This window comes from Pleurodeles waltl, chromosome 3_1, assembly GCF_031143425.1.
Source record: "Pleurodeles waltl isolate 20211129_DDA chromosome 3_1, aPleWal1.hap1.20221129, whole genome shotgun sequence".
Lineage (NCBI taxonomy): Eukaryota > Metazoa > Chordata > Amphibia > Caudata > Salamandridae > Pleurodeles > Pleurodeles waltl.
Genome location: NC_090440.1, coordinates 321,327,231 through 321,346,832, shown reverse-complemented (window position 1 = coordinate 321,346,832; position 19,602 = coordinate 321,327,231). Strand labels below are relative to the sequence as shown.

General features: G+C 39.3%; 1 protein-coding gene across 1 annotated transcript in view; it reads right to left on the bottom strand.

Moving 5' to 3' along the window:
- The window catches only part of AP4E1 (adaptor related protein complex 4 subunit epsilon 1), a 246,052-nt gene that overhangs the window by 160,367 nt on the left and 66,083 nt on the right, over window positions 1–19,602 (bottom strand). The window contains exons 7-12 of the mRNA XM_069222475.1: window positions 13,770–13,936; window positions 8,931–9,004; window positions 4,902–5,024; window positions 4,680–4,789; window positions 2,126–2,265; window positions 689–801 (exon numbers count right to left, since the gene is read on the bottom strand). Coding sequence (XP_069078576.1) covers window positions 689–801; window positions 2,126–2,265; window positions 4,680–4,789; window positions 4,902–5,024; window positions 8,931–9,004; window positions 13,770–13,936 — 727 coding nt within the window. The remainder of the gene's footprint in view (window positions 1–688; window positions 802–2,125; window positions 2,266–4,679; window positions 4,790–4,901; window positions 5,025–8,930; window positions 9,005–13,769; window positions 13,937–19,602) is intronic.

The window sequence follows — 19,602 nt, the reverse complement described above, 5'->3', positions numbered from 1 at the left end:
TTTTGGATGTATGAGTGAATAATGGGAGCTACAGTAATTTTAGGTTTTAGAGGTGGGTAAAGGGAGGTAAGAGTAAGTTCAGAGTTTGGGGTAGGGTAGAGGTACAAGGAGGTAATGGTAATGTTTGGTGTTTATGGCAGGGAAGAGGCCGAAAGTGGTAATGGGGTTTTAAACATTATGGGCTGGGTAGAGGAAAGGGAGGCAAGGGTAACTTTAGGGTTTCCAGGAGGGTAGAAGTAAAGAGATGCAAAGGTAATGTTAGAGTTTAGGGGAGGGAACAAGTAGAGGGAGGTTAGGGGAAAAAATGGAGGGGTTGCAGTGGATCAACACAAAATGTTTTATTTTGTATTGGGTAAGTATAATCAAGTTTACTCAGATCATGTATGCTTTACTTCGCCCTTCCACTGCCACTGGAGAGCAAAAGTAACATGTAAGAGAGCTCACATACTGCCCTCCTTGGTCTCTATCCGAACCTCCTTGGCAAAGGAGGGTGTTACTTTTAGCTCCAGAGTACCTTTCAGTGACAAGGTATCTGCAGGTGAGTGAGTGAGCTTTATAAATGCCTAGAAAATAATTAAATACATCTCTTCTGCATTCTAGGTTACTAAAACAAACTATATAATATTATAAAACAATTCACAAATAAAAACTGCATTCTGTCATAGCAATTATAGTGTATTAATCTTACCTTCAGCCAGAAGCCTCAAGAAATTGTTTGGAATGTCGGGGTGCATCACGTCTCCACCTACAGAGAAGACTGCATTCATCGTCTGTATAAACCACTCATTGTTAGGAGAGTATGTACCAGTTTCATTAAGGAAAATTCTACAGCTGCTTCAAAAGAGGAAACACTAAGAAATCACAGTCTTAAAAGACTTAAAATACGATCAAGAAGGGTGAACACCTAACCATATTTCCTCAAAATTAATTTCAGACGAACCTTTACAAGCCTATGCGGTCGTGTAACACCTTCATAATTTGAGTTATGTATGTATAGATGACATTCAGCAGAACAGTATAGTGTAAAGTATCACTCTTACTATAACTCTTACATTGGAATGGGACAACATATTTAGACTGACTGCCTATTCGCAATACCAAATGGATTACACTTTTTGCTACCAATCATTCACCAAGTGATAACAGTTTTAAGATGCAGTTTTGAGCCAGTGTAAACACTGTGAGACATTTTAATGACTGAAAATAGAAGAGAGTTAGATGCCACGAAGTACTGGCCTCTCTGTTGTTCTGCTTCAATTGTTCTGTTGTTCTCAATGTGCGTTCTGTTTGGTCATCTTTAATACCACATTTGTTTTCCCACCATCCCCTCTAACTTACATTTATACTTTCCGGCTCAGTGTTTAAGAATATGACCATCTGCTGTGACTAGGGAAGTGCAATACCGTAACATACATTTTGGCTGTGGCACATTAGCCAAAGGGTTACAGTATAATGAATAATGTCATTATTCAGAACATCACTTATAACACAGATCGTTGCACCCTGAAACAGAATAAGAGCAACCATGAAATACAAGTGACAGAGTGGCACTTCTTTAACAAGGCCAAACATACAAACTTTAGTCTTTACTGCTTTTAAATGTATCAAATGCAAAGATGGAACTGTCCTAAGTTAAGTTTTAATTATTTGCAATATCAGTCCTCCTCTTCACAGGAAAATAATAATGTGCTGATAATTGTGTCTGATTGTGTTACCTTATATGTGTTGTTTGAGTTACCCTTATGCTTTATGTGTTGTACACACGTTTTAAAGCTATATTTTTGTTTTTTAAAATACATTTTGTTTTTGTTTTAGAGACATTTGAATATTTTTTAGAGAAGTTAAGTATTTCTGAAATATACATGCAGTTTGGAAAGAATCTTTTGAGTAGACATTTCTTTAACATGATATCTGTGTTCTGAACTAATCTTGGCAATTTCTCCTAACATCACATTACTGGTTATACCAATACAATAAGCATTGCCATTACATTAAAAAAAAAAAATTGATAAGAAATAAGTAAGAACTCAAACGTTTCTGAGTCAACTCACTGCAACGTCTAAAATACAATAATTTAAAAAATGTATGTGCACAAATAAAGAAAAAACAGCTTCATAAAGGATATTTCTCTGCTAGTTCAGCAATTTTACCAACCAAGTTGATAACAGTATATTCTTCTTTGCTTTGCTTTAAATAGTCCAACATTCTCTCTACTATTACCGTTACATTTTGACCGTTAGTAATTCTGTATAAAAGTTCCAATGTCTGTAAAAGGAATAATGCTGTTAATCGTTAGTCCAAAATAAAGAATGATTAAACAATTCACAAATACATATAAAAATTATTTCACACTGGCCACTGTGCTGGGCCTGATTCAAAAAGCTTGTTGTGGTTGCAAATGCATTGGTACACATAAAAATCTGACATCTGTGCAAGAGCGAAATGAGCATACCTCACAAGCAAAGTGAGTATCGGTATTCGAGGGATGGCCAATAACAGGCAACATAAATCAATCAATTTATCAATTTAATCAATCAATCAATGACTGAAACTATTATATTGATTGTAAACCTATATTCCTCCTTTGTAGAAGTGGGTGGAAAGTTGGGGTACTCTCCAAAACATGTCACAGTTAAACTACTGTGCCACTTGTCTCATCTGAATATCCACAAATTAATGCCTGATAAATGTGTGCTCAGGTGATCATGCCATAGGTTTACATAGATCTGACAGTGGCATGTTACCACTGAATACTTAGGATGCAGCTTTCTTGTAGAATATGAGCTTGGTCTCACACAAAATGTTGTGCAAGCTAATAAATTACATAGATGACTACCACTCAAAACCAAATTCTCTATTGTAATGTAATTCACAGGCTAGTTTAAACACCCCGGCATTTAGAGATGTGCAAATAACCACTGCTTCTCAAAACCTTATCTTGTGGCCATTTTGGAAATACAAAGGTTTTCTTGATACTTATTTTTCACTTTTTATATTTCAGAAAATGAATTGCTGTATACCCGGCTTAGAATGAAAACCCATTGCAAGGTGCAGCTCAATTATTGGCGCTGAGTACCTAGGGTTCTTGATGAACCTACAAGCCCTATATATCCCCGCAACCAGAAGAGTCCAGCAGATGTAACAGTATACTGCTTTCAAAATACTGACAACGCAGGAAAAAGTTACAGAGTAAAACATGGAGAAAAATTGCTGGTTTTTTTCACCTCAATTCCAATATTCTTTTATTTCAGTTGTTATTTTCTGTAGGAAACACTTGTAGGATCTACACAAATGACCCCTTGCTGAATTCAGAATTTTGTCTACTTTTCAGAAATGTTTAGCTGTCCGGGATCCAGCATTGGTTTCTCACCCATTTCTGTCACAACTGGAAGGAGGCTGAAAGCACAAAAAAATAGTAAAAATAGGGTATCTCCCAGTAAAATATTCAAATTGTGTTGAAAAACAGGGTTTTCTAATTCAAGTCGGCAGAGACGGCAGTACCCTGACGATCTGACTGCCAGGGTATAATGTGGCGGTTGGACAGCCACTGTAGCAGCGATGCTGACCTCCACAGCGAGTCTGACAGTCTAATGACCGCCAGACTCGCAGTGAGGCCCTTAATAGCCTGCTAGATAAATTGCATTACTTGATGTTCAACTAGTTTAAAATTGCTCAACAATGTTTTGCAGCCATAAATCAATGTGGGTAAATTTGGCCCTAAGTATGACAAAGAGAGGCTTTAATGAGGAGGCCTAAACAAGGGGGGGAGGGGCAGATCATGCATTTTTTATACACTACCTTCTTTTTGCACTTGCATTTATAATGGCTGCCTGAACTGAATGCTCAAAATTATGAGGATAAAAAAAATTGTCACATTTTTGTATCTGGAGAAGAATTTGCTTCCCTAACGCCCAGTGAACTACCACCATTACTCCCCTGTTTTACCTTCAGGTTTGAGCCACTACTGGAACTATGTGTTCTAAAATTTCTAAATATGTAGTGTGACTAAGTTTTAATTTCTGCGTTCCTTCACTACTTGATTGACCAGTGGCTAGACTAGCTCCAAGCATTCCTCCACTATTTGGGATCAAAGTGCATGTTGAGGTGGGGAGAAGTTTTATGGTAACGATTCTACTAATCCTACCCCACAGCCTCTACAACAGAATTTGACATTTCTCTACCTCCTATTTGTTGTTCTACATGGCCTGCTTAGTTTTGTGTTTGAAAGAGACTTGCACAATACTCAATACCACTAGCTGAGAGTATGAAAGTAAGCCATAAACACTGAACACTCTCTGCTTGACTGCATACTTTGTGCAATGACTGAATTGAGCTGGGTTCCTTGTGGAGCTTCTAAATCCAAAAGGTAGTAAGATATCAGAGTTTTAGAACGACAAGTAAACAGTCAGTGCAGTAGTATAACTGAGGGAAAATCTTCAATCATGCCTACTCACTAATAAAAAATAAACGAAGAAAGGATAAAGGTGACCCATTTGTGTTTTCTTGAACGCTTCACTGTTGTCCATAAATGAAATACGGGGATGCAAGGATAATTACAGGTCTTAACAAACCTGTGCAACTAAAAGTATATTTACATCAAAGCACTCACTAGCATAACACATAGAAAAGCAAATGTAATTGAATTTTTAATTATAGCACAATTTAACCAATAATGATACCTCTCTTTTAAGGATAGGATCCGGATGATCTAAACATTCAATGATTGTCATTTGATGCTGAAGGGCCAGATTAGGATCTTGCTGGATTACGTAGGTGAGAGCCTTTAGACCTGTGATAGGTGACATGGGTTAGAATCTGACCGCAGAGCAACAACACCCATTTGCATTTGAAACAAAGCAAGCATTCACAACTAGATTAGTAAAGAGAACCAATATTCTTACCTAAATATTTGAGATTTATTTTAGAAGACACAACAAATTTTCCAATGCAGTTGGCAGCCTTCTCAAACAGATCTGATTTGGGGTAAATAGTGTATATTGTTTGCACACATTCAAATAAGATAGCTGCAACAAAAGGAGAAACATTAAGCAAATATTGGAGGAAAATAATAATTTAGTTCATACAAATGAAAACAGAAAATTATTCAATGTGTAAAGTAAAACACATTGCCTGTCTCAGTTAAGTGAATAAGGAATTGTTAGGAGCTGCTTAAAAATAGACATGCCCTTAAGTTGAAGGGACATCCCAGCATCAAAGAAAATGCTAATATGTTAAAACAGCCTCACTGTGGGTGAAAAAAGGTCTATACAACAAGTCTGAAGATGTGGCGGAGTGTGGATTCATTATCAAGCAACACATTTTTTTACCTTTCAGGTGCTTTTCACAATATTTCGAATGAACTCAGCATGAGATACACGGACATGAATTCTACTGATTACTAGGATACTACAAAACTGAAGCACCAAAGCACAATGAAACGTTGCTGACACAATATACTGCTTTCAACAACTTTCAATGGTGACTGGAGAGCAATTGTGACTGCTTTGCTCTGGCACCAACTAATTATCTAGCCTCTTGCCTCAGACGCCTAGGAAGCATGGGGTGATTCAAGCTGACGATGGTTGAAAGGGTCCATTCACCCTGCTGCAGGCTGTTTCCAAACTGGGAAGTGAGTAGGAAGTGTGTAAAGAGGAAACATACCACAGCACAAAAACTTAAGATAGGGAGATGATTGGACCCCTCTCTTTCCATCTGACTAGTAGACAAGACCACCACATGACTCGCCTCAGCACCTCCTCATTGCTAGATGCCTGTTCATTTGCAAGGCAAACCGCAGGCTGTAGTCCTACATGTAATAGATCGGAATGGGCTGCAAAGCCTTTCGAACAACCGCCTGCCCAAAATCCCTGCCTTGGGAACCCTGACCTCTTTCCAGCACTATCTCTCCCATCTTATTGGTGCTTGAGTGCAAAAGTATGACCTGAGCACCGTCCAAAGTTAAATCAGCCTGTGCTTATTGGCACCAGATGGTTTACTTTTTGTGATGTCAAGCGTGCTACGCTTCACAGTCCATAGTGACAAAAAAATAACTTCAGGACTCAGAGAAAGCTCTTCCCTCACGTTCTGTAATCACTTTTGAAAGGAAAATTTCTTCTGACATAAGGACCAAAAGGACTTTCTGTGTGAATGTAGAAGATGATTTAATAATGTACTTAGCATTCAATAGGCAATAGAAAGGTTAACGTTAGTGCTATAAGCCACAGTCCTGGCATAATACGAAGCTCCCTAACACAATGTTCAGCTTCCAACACACTAAATAACATTCATGTAAAGAAATATTAAGTACAGGGATAAAGAGATATCATCTGTAGGCTACGGGGAAAAGTGGAATGTGGGTAAATCAAGACATCTTTGCAGGATTTCAGATTAATGATTTAATCCTAGTAGAACAAGGTGGGTTAAAAAAGGGCACTCAAAGCTGGCCTAGTGCTTCTGAATTTGGACTATTGCTTGGAAGTATATTGATTGCAAGGACAATTCATGTTGAAGTTGTTTGACTTTTGACCTGGTAACTCAAGAAATACTTTGAAATATATGTTAGAAGATTCTGGAATTCAGGGAGGACTTTTGGGAATCGTTAGAGAAATGCAAAGAGGAAACTGGGCCAGAGTAGAATTAAATCATGAATGCCAGTTGTCAATAATACTTTCTATTAAGAATAGCTTACACCAGCGGTGTATTGGTAGGTATAATTGTTGATTTTAGGGGCATTTAGTAAAAATGGTATTCACTTTTTCGTCATGGATGTCATAATTCAATGGACTATGGTCCTAATAAACTCAATTAAAAATGGAACTAAACACATATGTGGCCTACTGTCTGTTATTTAAAAAAAATCTAAAACGTTGTTCTGTAAGGCTTCCCGCAATTCTACAACAAATTCCACATTTGAAGGTTACATATGGATTGTACAGCGTACACACACACACACATATTTGTTGCAAAAAAGAGTGGTGGTTAAAACATTCTCAAGTTAATCACTGTACCTGGCCTCCTGTTCTACTAGACATGAGAAAATGTAAACATGCCCTTTGCATCATACAAGGCTTGTACTGATGGCACACAATAAAGCTGGATGGAGAAAAGAGACCATCGCCTTTGCTTCTCACTATTTTAGATGTCAATCCAACGTCTGGGGACTTTTGTTTTGACCTGCTTGGTAAAAAGATCCCCAGTACCTATGTAGTGCTGATAGCCAATTACTGAGTGTCAGGTGTTCAAGAACTGTGTACCAAAGGAGGAGCCAGTGCCACTGTTACAACCTACAAACTGCAATGTAGTTGTGGGTTTAATACAGTGTTTAATCCTGGGTGTTAGTCTGCTTCTAAATGCTATAAATGTTGACAATTTAACAGATTTACAAGCATCGCAAAATTTGGCTTGTGTATCCTTGTTCTACAGTTCAAGAATAGGCCACATCTCCAGTACAAGAGTAAAGCATGATATATTTTAAAGAACTCTGTTGTAACTTGGGATTTCCTAAAGGTGTAAATAAATAATGATGATTATGGTTGATTTGGATACCCACCAGGCCTTGTGGTATACTGCTTAGAAAAAGCCACTAAGACCCCAATTGAAAGGAAGGACTATGATGTACGACTGATCAAGAGTATGAGGGAATATTTCTATGGTACAAAACTAAGACCATGGTTCCATGGATACTACTAGCAAACAGATTATGGTGTATAAAACTAACATTCAGAACCATAACTCCCCGAAAGATTTCACTCAGCCACCTCCCCTGTTATGTTTTAACAAGGGATATTAAAGATGAAACAAGTATTACTTTCTCCATAGAACTGAAAGTGAAAGGGGCCTGCCAATTCCTTCTTCTTGCAACCTATTTCACTCTACTCTTTATCCAGAGGGGCCAAAAACCTATTTTCCCTTGAAAGCTCCTGGTAATCTCCCCTCTTCTACTCTGAATGGATTTACTGGGACAGGACTATCAACTAAATCTTCCATGAAAGAGTTTTTAACTGGATCCTTCTCTTCCTGTAGTGGTAATTAGATTGTACTAGAGACTTATAGATCTTAAGGCATAAAAGGCATTCATAATTGGAATGCAGCCTTCTTCAAGATGAGTATAATTAAATGTCTGTTCTGAAGGTATGTGTGAGAGAGGTATAGAAATTTACTGACAGGAAAAGGTGGTGTACTAATGTTCCTGGCATCAAAGGGAGGTCAGGCATGCAAACAGGCTACTAACATGGATTCTCCGACAGCAGAGGAAAGCCCTTATTTTAACACTGTGTCCAAATTGCCCCATGTCTCTCTACTTTGGGCCTTACACTACTTTCTATGCTGTACCCTGTGTAAGATGACATATGGTGCAGAAACAAACTCCAGACCTCTGCCCTGAAAAGGGAAGACATACAGTCAGTGTATAAATGGAACGCTTCAGAGAACAGAGTACTGTTTTACTACAATATGGGTTAGGAAATGTAAAACTGACAGGTTCACTAGTAAAAATGACAGGGTCAAACCTGCTTATAACTACTTACCACCCTTTGTGTTGTGGATTGCAACAAAATTATGTGTTTTTATGTCTGGCTAGTTCTCAGAACAGCGAGATCTGTGGGACCCAATGGATAACATACAGTTGTTGTAAAGGAAGTGTTTTTACATTATGACCTTACTGCCTCAACTTAATTCCTAAATAAAATGTTATAAATAATAAGAAAAGCGTGTCTCTGGATCAGGTTTATTATATAAATAGCTCTTGCCAAAAGATATAACTTTAAGTTTTAATCCTTGAATGTTGATTTTACAAAGCTAAACAGACTCTTAAAGCAAATGTCATTTGTAACATTACAAATACACAGAGATTCGGCAATCTGATTTTAGCATAAAATGTTTACTTTTATTTGGCAGGTGCATGTAGACATAAAATTATTCTGCTCACTTACCGTATGTGATATTGTGATTAAGTTCTGCTCTTCTTAAGGATTCATCCAGCACATCATACATCAAATCACTTGCGCTGTTTCAATGCAGAAAAACAGCATTCAAAATATAGGCAAAGTTCAACTCATGTCAGAGAACCAAATATATGACTGAATTACAAATCATATTTCATAAAAAGGAAAGGTGTATTACTTGTAATCATATCGTATCCATCACTGGTATCTTCTTTGAATTCAGTAACATAAGAACATAGCTGCCAAAGCGCGAGATCTAGCACCCATTTATATTGTCTTTTTTAATTTATTAAATTGGAACATTCTATGAACATCTATAGAAATCACAAGGAGTATGTCTGTATGTTGATTTTAAAACTAATAACAAATGATGTTGCATCAGAGCAATTTCATATCATCTCAGAGAAGGAACAACAAAGAGTGAAACTGTGCAAATATGAGCTAATCTCATGAAAGGGAATAGTCAGATTGCCACGTTAAGATTTTAAGAAGCTGCTCTGTCCAACAATGGTAAGCAGTGGAGTTAGGGCAGTTCACTGTTAGAGCAAGAAAAGTATAAGGCTCCCATTTGCTGATGTCAAGCTATGCTTCTACTTTAAAAGCGGTTGAGTGGGTTTGTTTTTATGAATTAAAAGAATCAACAAATACTAGAGAACTAGTACAAATAAATGTCCTACCATCTTAGACATTTGCTGCTCATAAACAGTGAGTTTGGGAGAGAAAAGGGTCACAAAATAGTCTCACATATATGAAAATCTATTAGGATTGCTTTGAGCTTAAGGCTTGAATTTCAGTGACCTTCCAGGCTGATATAATGGGCACCAAGAAAGTCCCCTTTCATTAGAAATGTTGAAGGTTACATTTATTCTTAGGTTCAAAATGCAGGTCCATTTGTTTTGAAGGAATTTCCAGGAAGGAAAGAGGCTCCTCATCACAGCATTTTTTTTATTTTTTTTTTACATGTATTCAATCACCAGAAAGCGAAAAAGAATATCTGAAAGGGCATTTTTGCCAAGCAGCAGTCACCCAAAAGCATAATAAAAGAGATGAATAATTATAGCCTAAATCGAGCCACAACATTTTGATATGATGCTACTACCTCTGCTTGTCCATGATAGCTTCCCAGACCACATGTAGTCTCTGACATTTAAAGGCATAACTCCTACAAAACATTTATACTTTCTCACAGTAACCTCCAATGTCTGACATGGCATTAAATGCAAGTGAAGGAGGACAGTGGGATAGGATTGTGCCTAGTTTCTATGGCTGCACAGAAGTCTCCTGTGTAGTTTCTGTGACAAGAGAGGAAAATTTACATATCAAAATTCTAGTGGCCTATGGAGAGTAATGATAATCATTTTCATCATACGTTTGTTGTTGAACTATTAGCAGAAGTCAAACTGATAAAAAATAAAGAAACACATATGTTTTTAACTTTAAAGAAACTAGAGTAAGTATTGTTTGATAGTAAATACCCTGATAATGAATGTTTGGACATGCAAAAAGGTACCAAGCTTGGCCCTTTAAACAGCTCTGGAGATACTTGTGATAGGGAATGTGAAAATGTTCAGGGGATGAACATGGTGGGAGACCATTAAAACTCAACTTTAGACAAATAACATTGTACTGATGAAGTCAGATCAAAATAACTCAATTGAAACTATTTTAAAGGTGATTTAATACTGTGGGCAATATCCGGCTACAAAGTAAATTGGATAATATGGTAGGGTTGGTCATCCTACAGAATGAGACTTTATTAATAAAGATAAAATTGCCTTTCAGCCAGCATACATGGGTTTCTCCTACTTGAAAAGTATGAGTACTACATATAGGAACCAAACAGCAGTACTTAAGTGTGATTCCTTACATAAAACAATAAGCAATGAAATATTTAAAAAAATAATTGGAAACTCATGAATCAAGGGTGCAATTAAACTTAATAAAAATGGTATTACTGTTACAGATTTCTCATTTTATAACAACTTTTGGTCCAAACTCGAAGCAAGAGATTATTTGATTTCTGTTAAGATTTGTGCAGAGATAATACGGAGAGGTAAAAAAACATTGATATCCCTATCCCGCCTACTGACCCCAGAAAAGAAGGGGAGTTTGGGATGACCAAACAATAAACATTATCAGGAATCTTGCAGTTCTGGCAACTAAAACATTCAAGAGAAGTGATAATGCCACAGAAGAGCCAAAACAATTTGATCAATAATTTTCCAATAGTCCTTTTTTGGGTAAATTGCCCCTATGTTTCAAGAGTGCCAAGTTTGCCGGCAATGAACAGATGTCCTATAGTCTAAATTGTGAAGTTGTTTATGTACTGTGGAGAGAAGAATCCTTGCACTGGGTTCCAAAACCAATTTTTTTTCTGAAAGGACGTGAACCTGTAATCTTCTCAGAAATATGAAATAAATATTATTGAGGTGAATCCGAAATGGACAAGTTTCCTAAACTAAAGTCAGTTTTTCTGTGTTAATCCTCAATGTCTTTGCATCTCTGTAATAATCCTCAAGGCAATATTCAGAGGGAATACCCAAGTATGTTCTCTGAAAGAGGGTGGAGATATGCTCCTGCAGAGGGCTGAGGGAGAAATGGTTTCCCCAAGGGGAAAGAAAGTGCAACAGTACTTGGAAACTGGTTTTCCCCAATTTGGACTCGTACTCTGCTTACTGACTACTGGAATACCAACTTCCAAAAAGGCACAATTTTTTTGGTCGCAAGCCTGGTAAACCGAACACTGGCATATATTTTTTGCCATATTAATGGGGATGTCTGAATTCAAAAAACAGTGCAAAGGCAGTTTCCAACATGATAGGAACTCTCTGAATATACTTTTATACTTTTTATTTACGAGTCAGGCACTTGGTATGTTAAAGGTTAGCTTATTCACAAGGTAATTAGCAACAGGACATATGATCATGGCATTTTCCATGTAATTTCGTAAGAGGTTTAGTATACAAATTCTGAGAACCACTCTAATTAAGCACTTTTCAATACAAATGTAATTTACCTTTTGAGAGAAACAAATTGATAGAAGGGCTTTTTTTTATTTCATTTTTACATTGTTCTTGTTTTCTAAATATATTCTATTGTCTTTTCTATGATATTTGCATAGATAGGTTCCTCTTCTCTTCCCATGTCCTTATACTTCAATGTATTCTTTTTTAATGCTGTTCAAGGGGTCACCCCCCAACTTCCTTTCCATCTTTCATTGTTTCCCCCCTCTCAAACATTCTTTCCCTGCACTGCTTCCTATATTCTCCATGCTGTTTTTGGAGGGGGCTCTCAATAACAAGCCCCTTCACCTATTTCTAAATCCAGTCTATCCCCCCAAGATGCTCCTCCTTGTTTGTCCAGGTGTGTTTCAGGGTAAAAGGGTCACTGTGTCAAAGGCAGCTAAACGGGCCAGCAATGTCAGAAGTTATCTTCTGTGGGCAAGAGGGCATTGTCTACAACATGCAAGGTACCAGTTGTCATGCTGCAGCATGATTTGAAGTTAGATTGGTTGTTGTGCAGGCTATGGTTAGCATTGATGTGATGTTCCAGATGAATGGTAGGTCAGTGGTAGGCCGGTAGTGAGGTCATCCAGGTCTAGTGTTGGAGTGGGAGTATGTGGCCTGTTTTGAGAGCTTCAAGGAAGTTGTCTTGAGTGAGGGAGGCATTGGCAATGGTGAATCTCTTCCCTAACCTGCCTCCATCTAGCTTTGGTCCCTTAACTCTTTTCTTCTATTGTAATGTATAAATGAGTTCCCTATCCAGATTTTCTTCTTTAAAAGACAGTTTCTCTATAAAATATTTTGTCGTCATAATCCAATCATACACTGTTCCTTGATTTTTTTTAAATTATTTTCTATCAAATCACATTTCTGTTGTTTTCTTTTTCCAAGAAATAGCATTTCTAATATTTAGATGACATAATTTGGTTTTTATGTGAATTAAAAAACTAGAGCTTACTTATCAATGCTATGACTAACCATTCCAACAAAAGTTGAGTTTTCGTTACTCCAAGGGTTCAGCCTTGTCAGGGACATGCTTCCTGTCCACAATTTTGAATGATAAGGGCAGAAATGTTATGTTCTGGATGGGTGACATCTCTGAGTCAGGCTCTCCCCGTTGCCATTAAGCTTAATTGTCAACCTGGATCGTTTTACTACAAAAGTGGGGATAGTGCAGAAAAGTTAAGCACTGACACATGGCAAAAAGAAACAGTTCTTTTTAAGTGTCATATGGCACCTGTCTGTTTGCTGGCAGCAACATCTCAATCTCTCTGCAGGTTTCTCGGTGAGCTGTTGCTCGAATACTTGCCCTTTCCAGAACTCTGTGTCCTTTAATCGGATTTACTGGTGCCACTGCATTTGCGCTAGTCAGGAAGTAGTGATTTGAGGAAAAAAACACTTTGAAGAAAACCGAAGGGATATTGATGTTTGCCCACAGACAAAGTGGAAAAGCCAGTCACACTAATTAAGCATCAGAGCAGGGATAATCCAGTTCAAGACACACCAACCTGCTATGGGTACAATAATAACCTAATTGAGAGAAAAAACTCTTTTGCTGCTCTGTCATAGTGTCCAATATTCTACAGTTTTCTCCCGTCTAGTCAATTTTCCAAAACGCTTAAACGTTTAAATTATTAGAAGCGAAAAACAGATTTAATTGTTGAATATCGTGGCAAATCATAAAATACATGCATATCAGGTCGATATGTTTACATGGAGAGTCAACTATAATGAAGGAAATGTCTACCTCTCAGCATACTCTTCAAGATTTAATTTAACAGAACATGCTCTTTAACAGTACAGATTAGGTTAAAACCAAAATTACCTAGGATCATCCTTTCCAAGCAGTCCCAGAATTCTTAGAAGTTGAATCTGTAGCCACGGTGCTGGCACACTGTGATAATTGAAATCTACTGGGAGTTTCCCTCCAACTACTTGCTTAAGGATTGTCACGAAGCTCCCAGTCAAGTCTTTGTACTCCAAAGGTTTGTCCTAGTTTTGAAAACATGAAATAATGTGTTTTAATTCAAACGAACTGCATGAACAAACTAAATGCAGAAATATAAATTCTAAATCGCCATAAACTGCATGTAATTACAACACTGCAATAAGACCATTGAACACTGTTATGGAAATCACTCTTGCCAAAAAATGGCATACATTTTTATAACACCATGGCACTATAAATGCACAAATTTAGGTTTTTGGATTAGGGCAAAATGATTCTTGTGAAAATTTTAAAAATTTCCTCTCAGCTTACATTAGAGCTGTACCTGTTTATAAATAATATATTACAAATAAGGATAGAGCAGTGATTGCCTTGCCATTCAATATAAGTTCAACAACTGACCTGGCAATGAAACATTATCCGCTCTCCCCTGTCCCCACATCAAAGTACATGAAAGTGAAATATAGGGATGTAGGGAGTAACTTGAAATTACAATAATAATAAACATTTTCTGAACACCCATTAGCCTGCAGATGTATAAGCTATTCGCCTATGAACATTCAACATAAATACAAAGTAGCACCTCCTTACATGAACAATGCAATTACAGAAATGTGAATAGCAAATTACTTCCATATTTGGATAACAGAGTACACTGTACAAGTTATTTTTTCACAGTAACTTACTTCGGAGGAACAATCTTTTAAAAAAAAGCCTCACAAAAAAACAACGAGCAATTTGCACCTGAGACACAAGACAACGTTAAACCCTTTAAATCATTACACAATCTCCTAAAATGCAAAGTGTTGCTGCAAACGAAAATGTCGGACACAAAATTCTGACTTTTCAAACATTTGCAAATAATACCGCAAATACTCATGGAAACTTTTGACAGTCATACATTTCCTGGAGTACTCGGTGCATTTGCATATGTACAAAAATCCTTCCCTCACCCACTTTAAATAGGTTTACTCTGATGTTTGGGAAAGTGCTGCATGAGACCATTCTATCACTTCAGAGTACTTCATGAGACAGACATCAGTATGCTGTGAAGAAGAGGAGACCACAATACATTTAGTGAAAAAAGGACCCAAATGCATAATATTCAACGGTTATTATGTTTGTGTGGCGATCAGCTGCAGGTAACGTGGAACAATCATGTATTTTCCTGAAATGTAATCCTGATGAAAACAGAGTTCTTGCTTATCCCAGAACTCCAACATCTGTCTATCAACTTCTGTCGCCTAGGGTCTACTCCTTCAATGGTTTCCTCTGTGGAGATTATTGATGTTTGTATTGATCAACATCTAACCCTACACAAACAGGTTAATCAGTAACTTTCCACATGTTCACATGTATGCTTGCTGTGTAAACCTCTTCCCTATCACGCTCATATCAGGGTGTTGTGGTGTAGGCAACAATTATCAGCCATCTAGACTACTGCAATTAGCTCTCTCTTGGTGCTCCAGATTATAACAAGAATTCAGAATCTTCAGAACACAGCTACCTGGCTAGTTTTACACCTCCCAACCTGTTTGTTGCCACAAAAAAGGTAGACAACTTACATTGGCTTTTTATTTCTAAGAGGACAGCATACATGGCCTTCTTTTGGTTCTAAAGTCCATTAATGTGGCTGTCTCAGTGTGCCTGCAAAGTACATTTCAGTGTTATATCCCTTTTAGGTCACTTAGGTCTTCCTTCTGTAAGTTACTGGTTGTTTTTTGCTTCTGTTGGTCTCGAGCTGGAGGTCGGTGTAGGAAAGCACCATCTTGCCTGGCAGGTTACCCCCATTTTTACTTGTATGTATGTTTGTTTTTGCCTGTGTCACTGGGATCCTGCTAGCCAGGACACCAGTGCTCATAAAGTGTGCCCTGTATGTGTTCCCTGTGTGGTGCCTAACTGTATCACTGAGGCTCTGCTAACCAGAACATCAGTGTTTATGCTCTCTCTGCTTTTAAAATTGTCACTGCAGGCTAGTGACTAATTTTACCAATTCTGATTGGCACAATGGAACACCCTTATAATTCCCTAGTATATAGCACCTAGGTACCCAGGGTATTGGGGTTCCAGGAGATCCCTATGGGCTGCAGCATTTCTTTTGCCACCCATAGGGAGCTCAGATAATTCTTACACAGGACTGCCACTGCAGCCTGAGTGAAATAACGTCCACGTTATTTCACAGCCATTTTACACTGCACTTAAGTAACTTATAAGTCACCTATATGTCTAACCCTCACTTGGTGAAGGTTAGGTGCAAAATTACTAAGTGTGAGGGCACCCTGGCACTAGCCAAGGTGCCCCCACATTGTTCAGGGCAATTTCCCCAGACTTTGTGAGTGCGGGGACACCATTACACTTGTGCACTACATATAGGCCAATACCTATATGTAGCGTCACAATGGTAACTCCAAACATGGCTATGTAACATGTCTAGTATCATGGACTTGTCACCCCAATACCATTCTGGTATTGGGGGGACAATTCCATGCATCCCCGGGGCTCCAGCATAAAGCCCTGGTACTGCCAAACTCACTCTCTGGGGCTTTCTCTGCAGCTACCGCTGCTGCCAACCCTCAGACAGGTTTCTGCCCCCCTGGGGCCTGGGCAGCCCAGTCCCAGGAAGGCAGAACAAAGGATTTCCTCTGAGAGAGGGTGTTACACCCTCTCCCTTTGGAAATAGGTGTTAAGGGCCTGAGAGGAGTAGCCTCTCCTGGCCTCTGGAAATGCTTTGAAGGGCACAGATGGTGCCCTCCTTGCATAAGCCGGTCTACACCAGTTCAGAGATCCACCCAGCCCTGCTCTGGCGTGAAACTGGACAAAGGAAAGGGGACTGACCACTCCCCTGATCAGCTTCTCCCAGGGGAGGTGCCCAGAGCTCCTCCAGTGTGTCCCAGATCTCTGCCATCTTGAATACAGAGGTGTGAGGGCACAATGGAGACCTCTGAGTGGCCAGTGCCAGCAGGTGACGTCAGAGACCCCTCCTGATAGGTGCTTACCTCTTTCTGTAGCCAATCCTCCTCTGAGGGCTATTTAGGGTTTCTCCTGTGGGTTTCTCATCAGATAACTAATCCAAGAGCTCACCAGAATTCCTCTGCACTTCTTTCCGACTTCTGCCAAGGATCGACTGCTGACTGCTCCAGGACGCCTGCAAAACCGCAACAAAGTAGCAAGAAGACTGTTTCTTGGTGGTGCATGCTCTGAGGGCTGTCTGCCTTCACCCTGCACTGGAAGCCAAGAAGAAATCTCCAGTGGGTCGACGGAATCTTCCCCCTGCTAACTCAGGCACCAAACTTCTGCATCACCAGTCCTCTGGGTTCCCTCTCATCCACTCATCTTGACGAGCGTGGTCCCTGGAACACAGGAGCTGGATCCAAGTGTCCCCGACAGTCCAGTGGCCCTTCTGTTCAAATTTGGTGGAGGTAAGTCCTTTCCTCCCCACGCCAGACAGTAATCCTGTGTACTGCGTGAACTGCACCTGCTAGGGCTTCTGTGCAATTTTACAAGACTTTATTTGTGCACTGCCTAGCCCAGGTCCCCAGCACTCCGTCCTGTATTGCTTAACTCGCTGAGTTGGACTCCGACTTCGTGGGACCCTCTTTTGTTGTGCTGAGATGACCGTTGTGTTCAGATCTTCTGAACGCCTGTTCAGGTGCTTCTGCAGGTGCTGCCTGCTTCTGCGTGGGCTCTCTCTGTTGCTGAGCACCCCCTCCGTCTCCTCCTCCAAGGGGCGACCTCCTGGTCCTTCCTGGGCCCTGGCAGCACCCAAAATCTTTAACCGCGAATCTTGCAGCTAGCAAGGCTTGTTTGCGGTCTTTCTGCGTGGAAACAACTCTACTTCCTCCAGCACGCCGTGGGACATCTTCTGAGCAAAGAAGTTCCTGGCACTTTCCGTTGTTGCAGAATCTTCGGCTTCTTCCACCCGGACGCAGTCCTTTTGTACCTTCGTCCGGGGTTTAGTGGGCTCCTGCCCCCCTGGACACTTGCATGACTCTTGGACTTGGTCCCCTTCCTTTGCAGGTCCTCAGGTCCAAGAATCAGTCTTCAGTGCTTTGCAGTCAGTTGTCTTTGCAGAATCCCCTATCTCGACTTTACGGTCTTTCTGGGGTTGTAGGGTAACTTTACTCCTACTTTTCAGGGGCTTGGGGTGGGGTATCTTGGACACACTTAGTGTTTTCTTACACTCCCACCGACCCTCTACACATTACACTAGGCCTGGGGTCCATTCGTGGTTCGCATTCCACTTTTGGAGCATATGGTTTGTGTTGCCCCTAGGCCTATTGTCTCCTATTGCATTCTATTGTGTTCTACAGTATTTGCACTACTTTGCTAACTGTTTACTTACCTGATTTTGGCTTGTGTGTATATTTTGTGTATTTTACTTACCTCATAAGGGAGTATATCCTCTGAGATACTTTTGGCATATTATCACCAAAATAAAGTACCTTTATTTTTAGTAACTCTGAGTATTGTGTTTCTTATGATATAGTGCTAAGTGATATAAGTGGTATGGTAGGAGCTTTGCATGTCTCCTAGTTCAGCCTAAGCTGCTCTGCTATAGCTAACTTTATCAGCCTAAGCTGCTAGAACACTACTGACCTACTAATAAGGGATACCTGGACCTGCACAAGGTGTAAGTACCACAAGCCAGGCCAGCCTCCTACAGTCGGGCCTTCTCAATCTCTGCAGGCAAACTATGGAACTACCTCCATCTATCTCTTTGGGTAGGAGCTAAACACCAGTTTTTTTTTTTTTTTTTAAACTGAAGGCCTGGCATTTTCCATAACATTGGTCATTTAAGTGACTTTTGAAACAGTTCCAGTGTCATAAAGTATTATAGGAAACATTGCAGTTGTAACAGAACATACCAATTGGGTTTACAAAGTCTGCTGCATGTTGGAAACATTTGTAGATGCATTTTAATATGTGGTCTGTCATGGTTACGATTACGATTATGATGTGGTCTGTCATGGTTAAGGATGAGGTTCTGATGGGCATTTAGTGGGAGCTACCTTTTTTTTGTATTCAGTATTCTTAATTGTTTTTTCCTTAAAATAGCATATAAAATAGTAAACAGTTTAGCTTACATTGTTATCATTTGCCCTTGCCCCACTATCAATTGCAAACAGTACAAATTACTTTATATTTTATTTTCACAATGAAAGGGAGCCAATTCAAAGAAAGTTCATAAGCATTCAAGCTGCTTTGTATCCTGTCCTTACATTTATTGTAGGGGCTGGTTTGGACAATGTTAAAAGTAGCTTAGACAATCACCACACCATACCATACTGTCTGGTCAGGGATGAAGGATCATTTTTCAGAGAAGCAGGATCTTTAAGACTGATACTTGGCAACTGCATTGTCTTTGGGACTAAAGGAGCGCTCAAGAGACAAAAAGGATCTGCAGGTTGATCAGCTTCAGAGCAGCAGCAGGTGATGCCCCTCAGTTTGAAGTCAAATCAAAAGGGTGGTGAGGTGAAGTCACTTTCTTTAAGAACTAGGAACACAAGCTTGACTCCAGGTGACCTGGATTGCTGGTCCATTTCCCAAATTAAAGCCAATCTGGGTATTGTAGATGTACATTTAAACTTTTTAATGCAGCTGTGTTAGAAGCTGCACGTAGAACTTGAGAAACTGTCAGGATAGGTGTGAAACCTGGAGCAATGCACAGGACAACTTGCTTATAAAGGATTCCATTAACCCAATATAAATG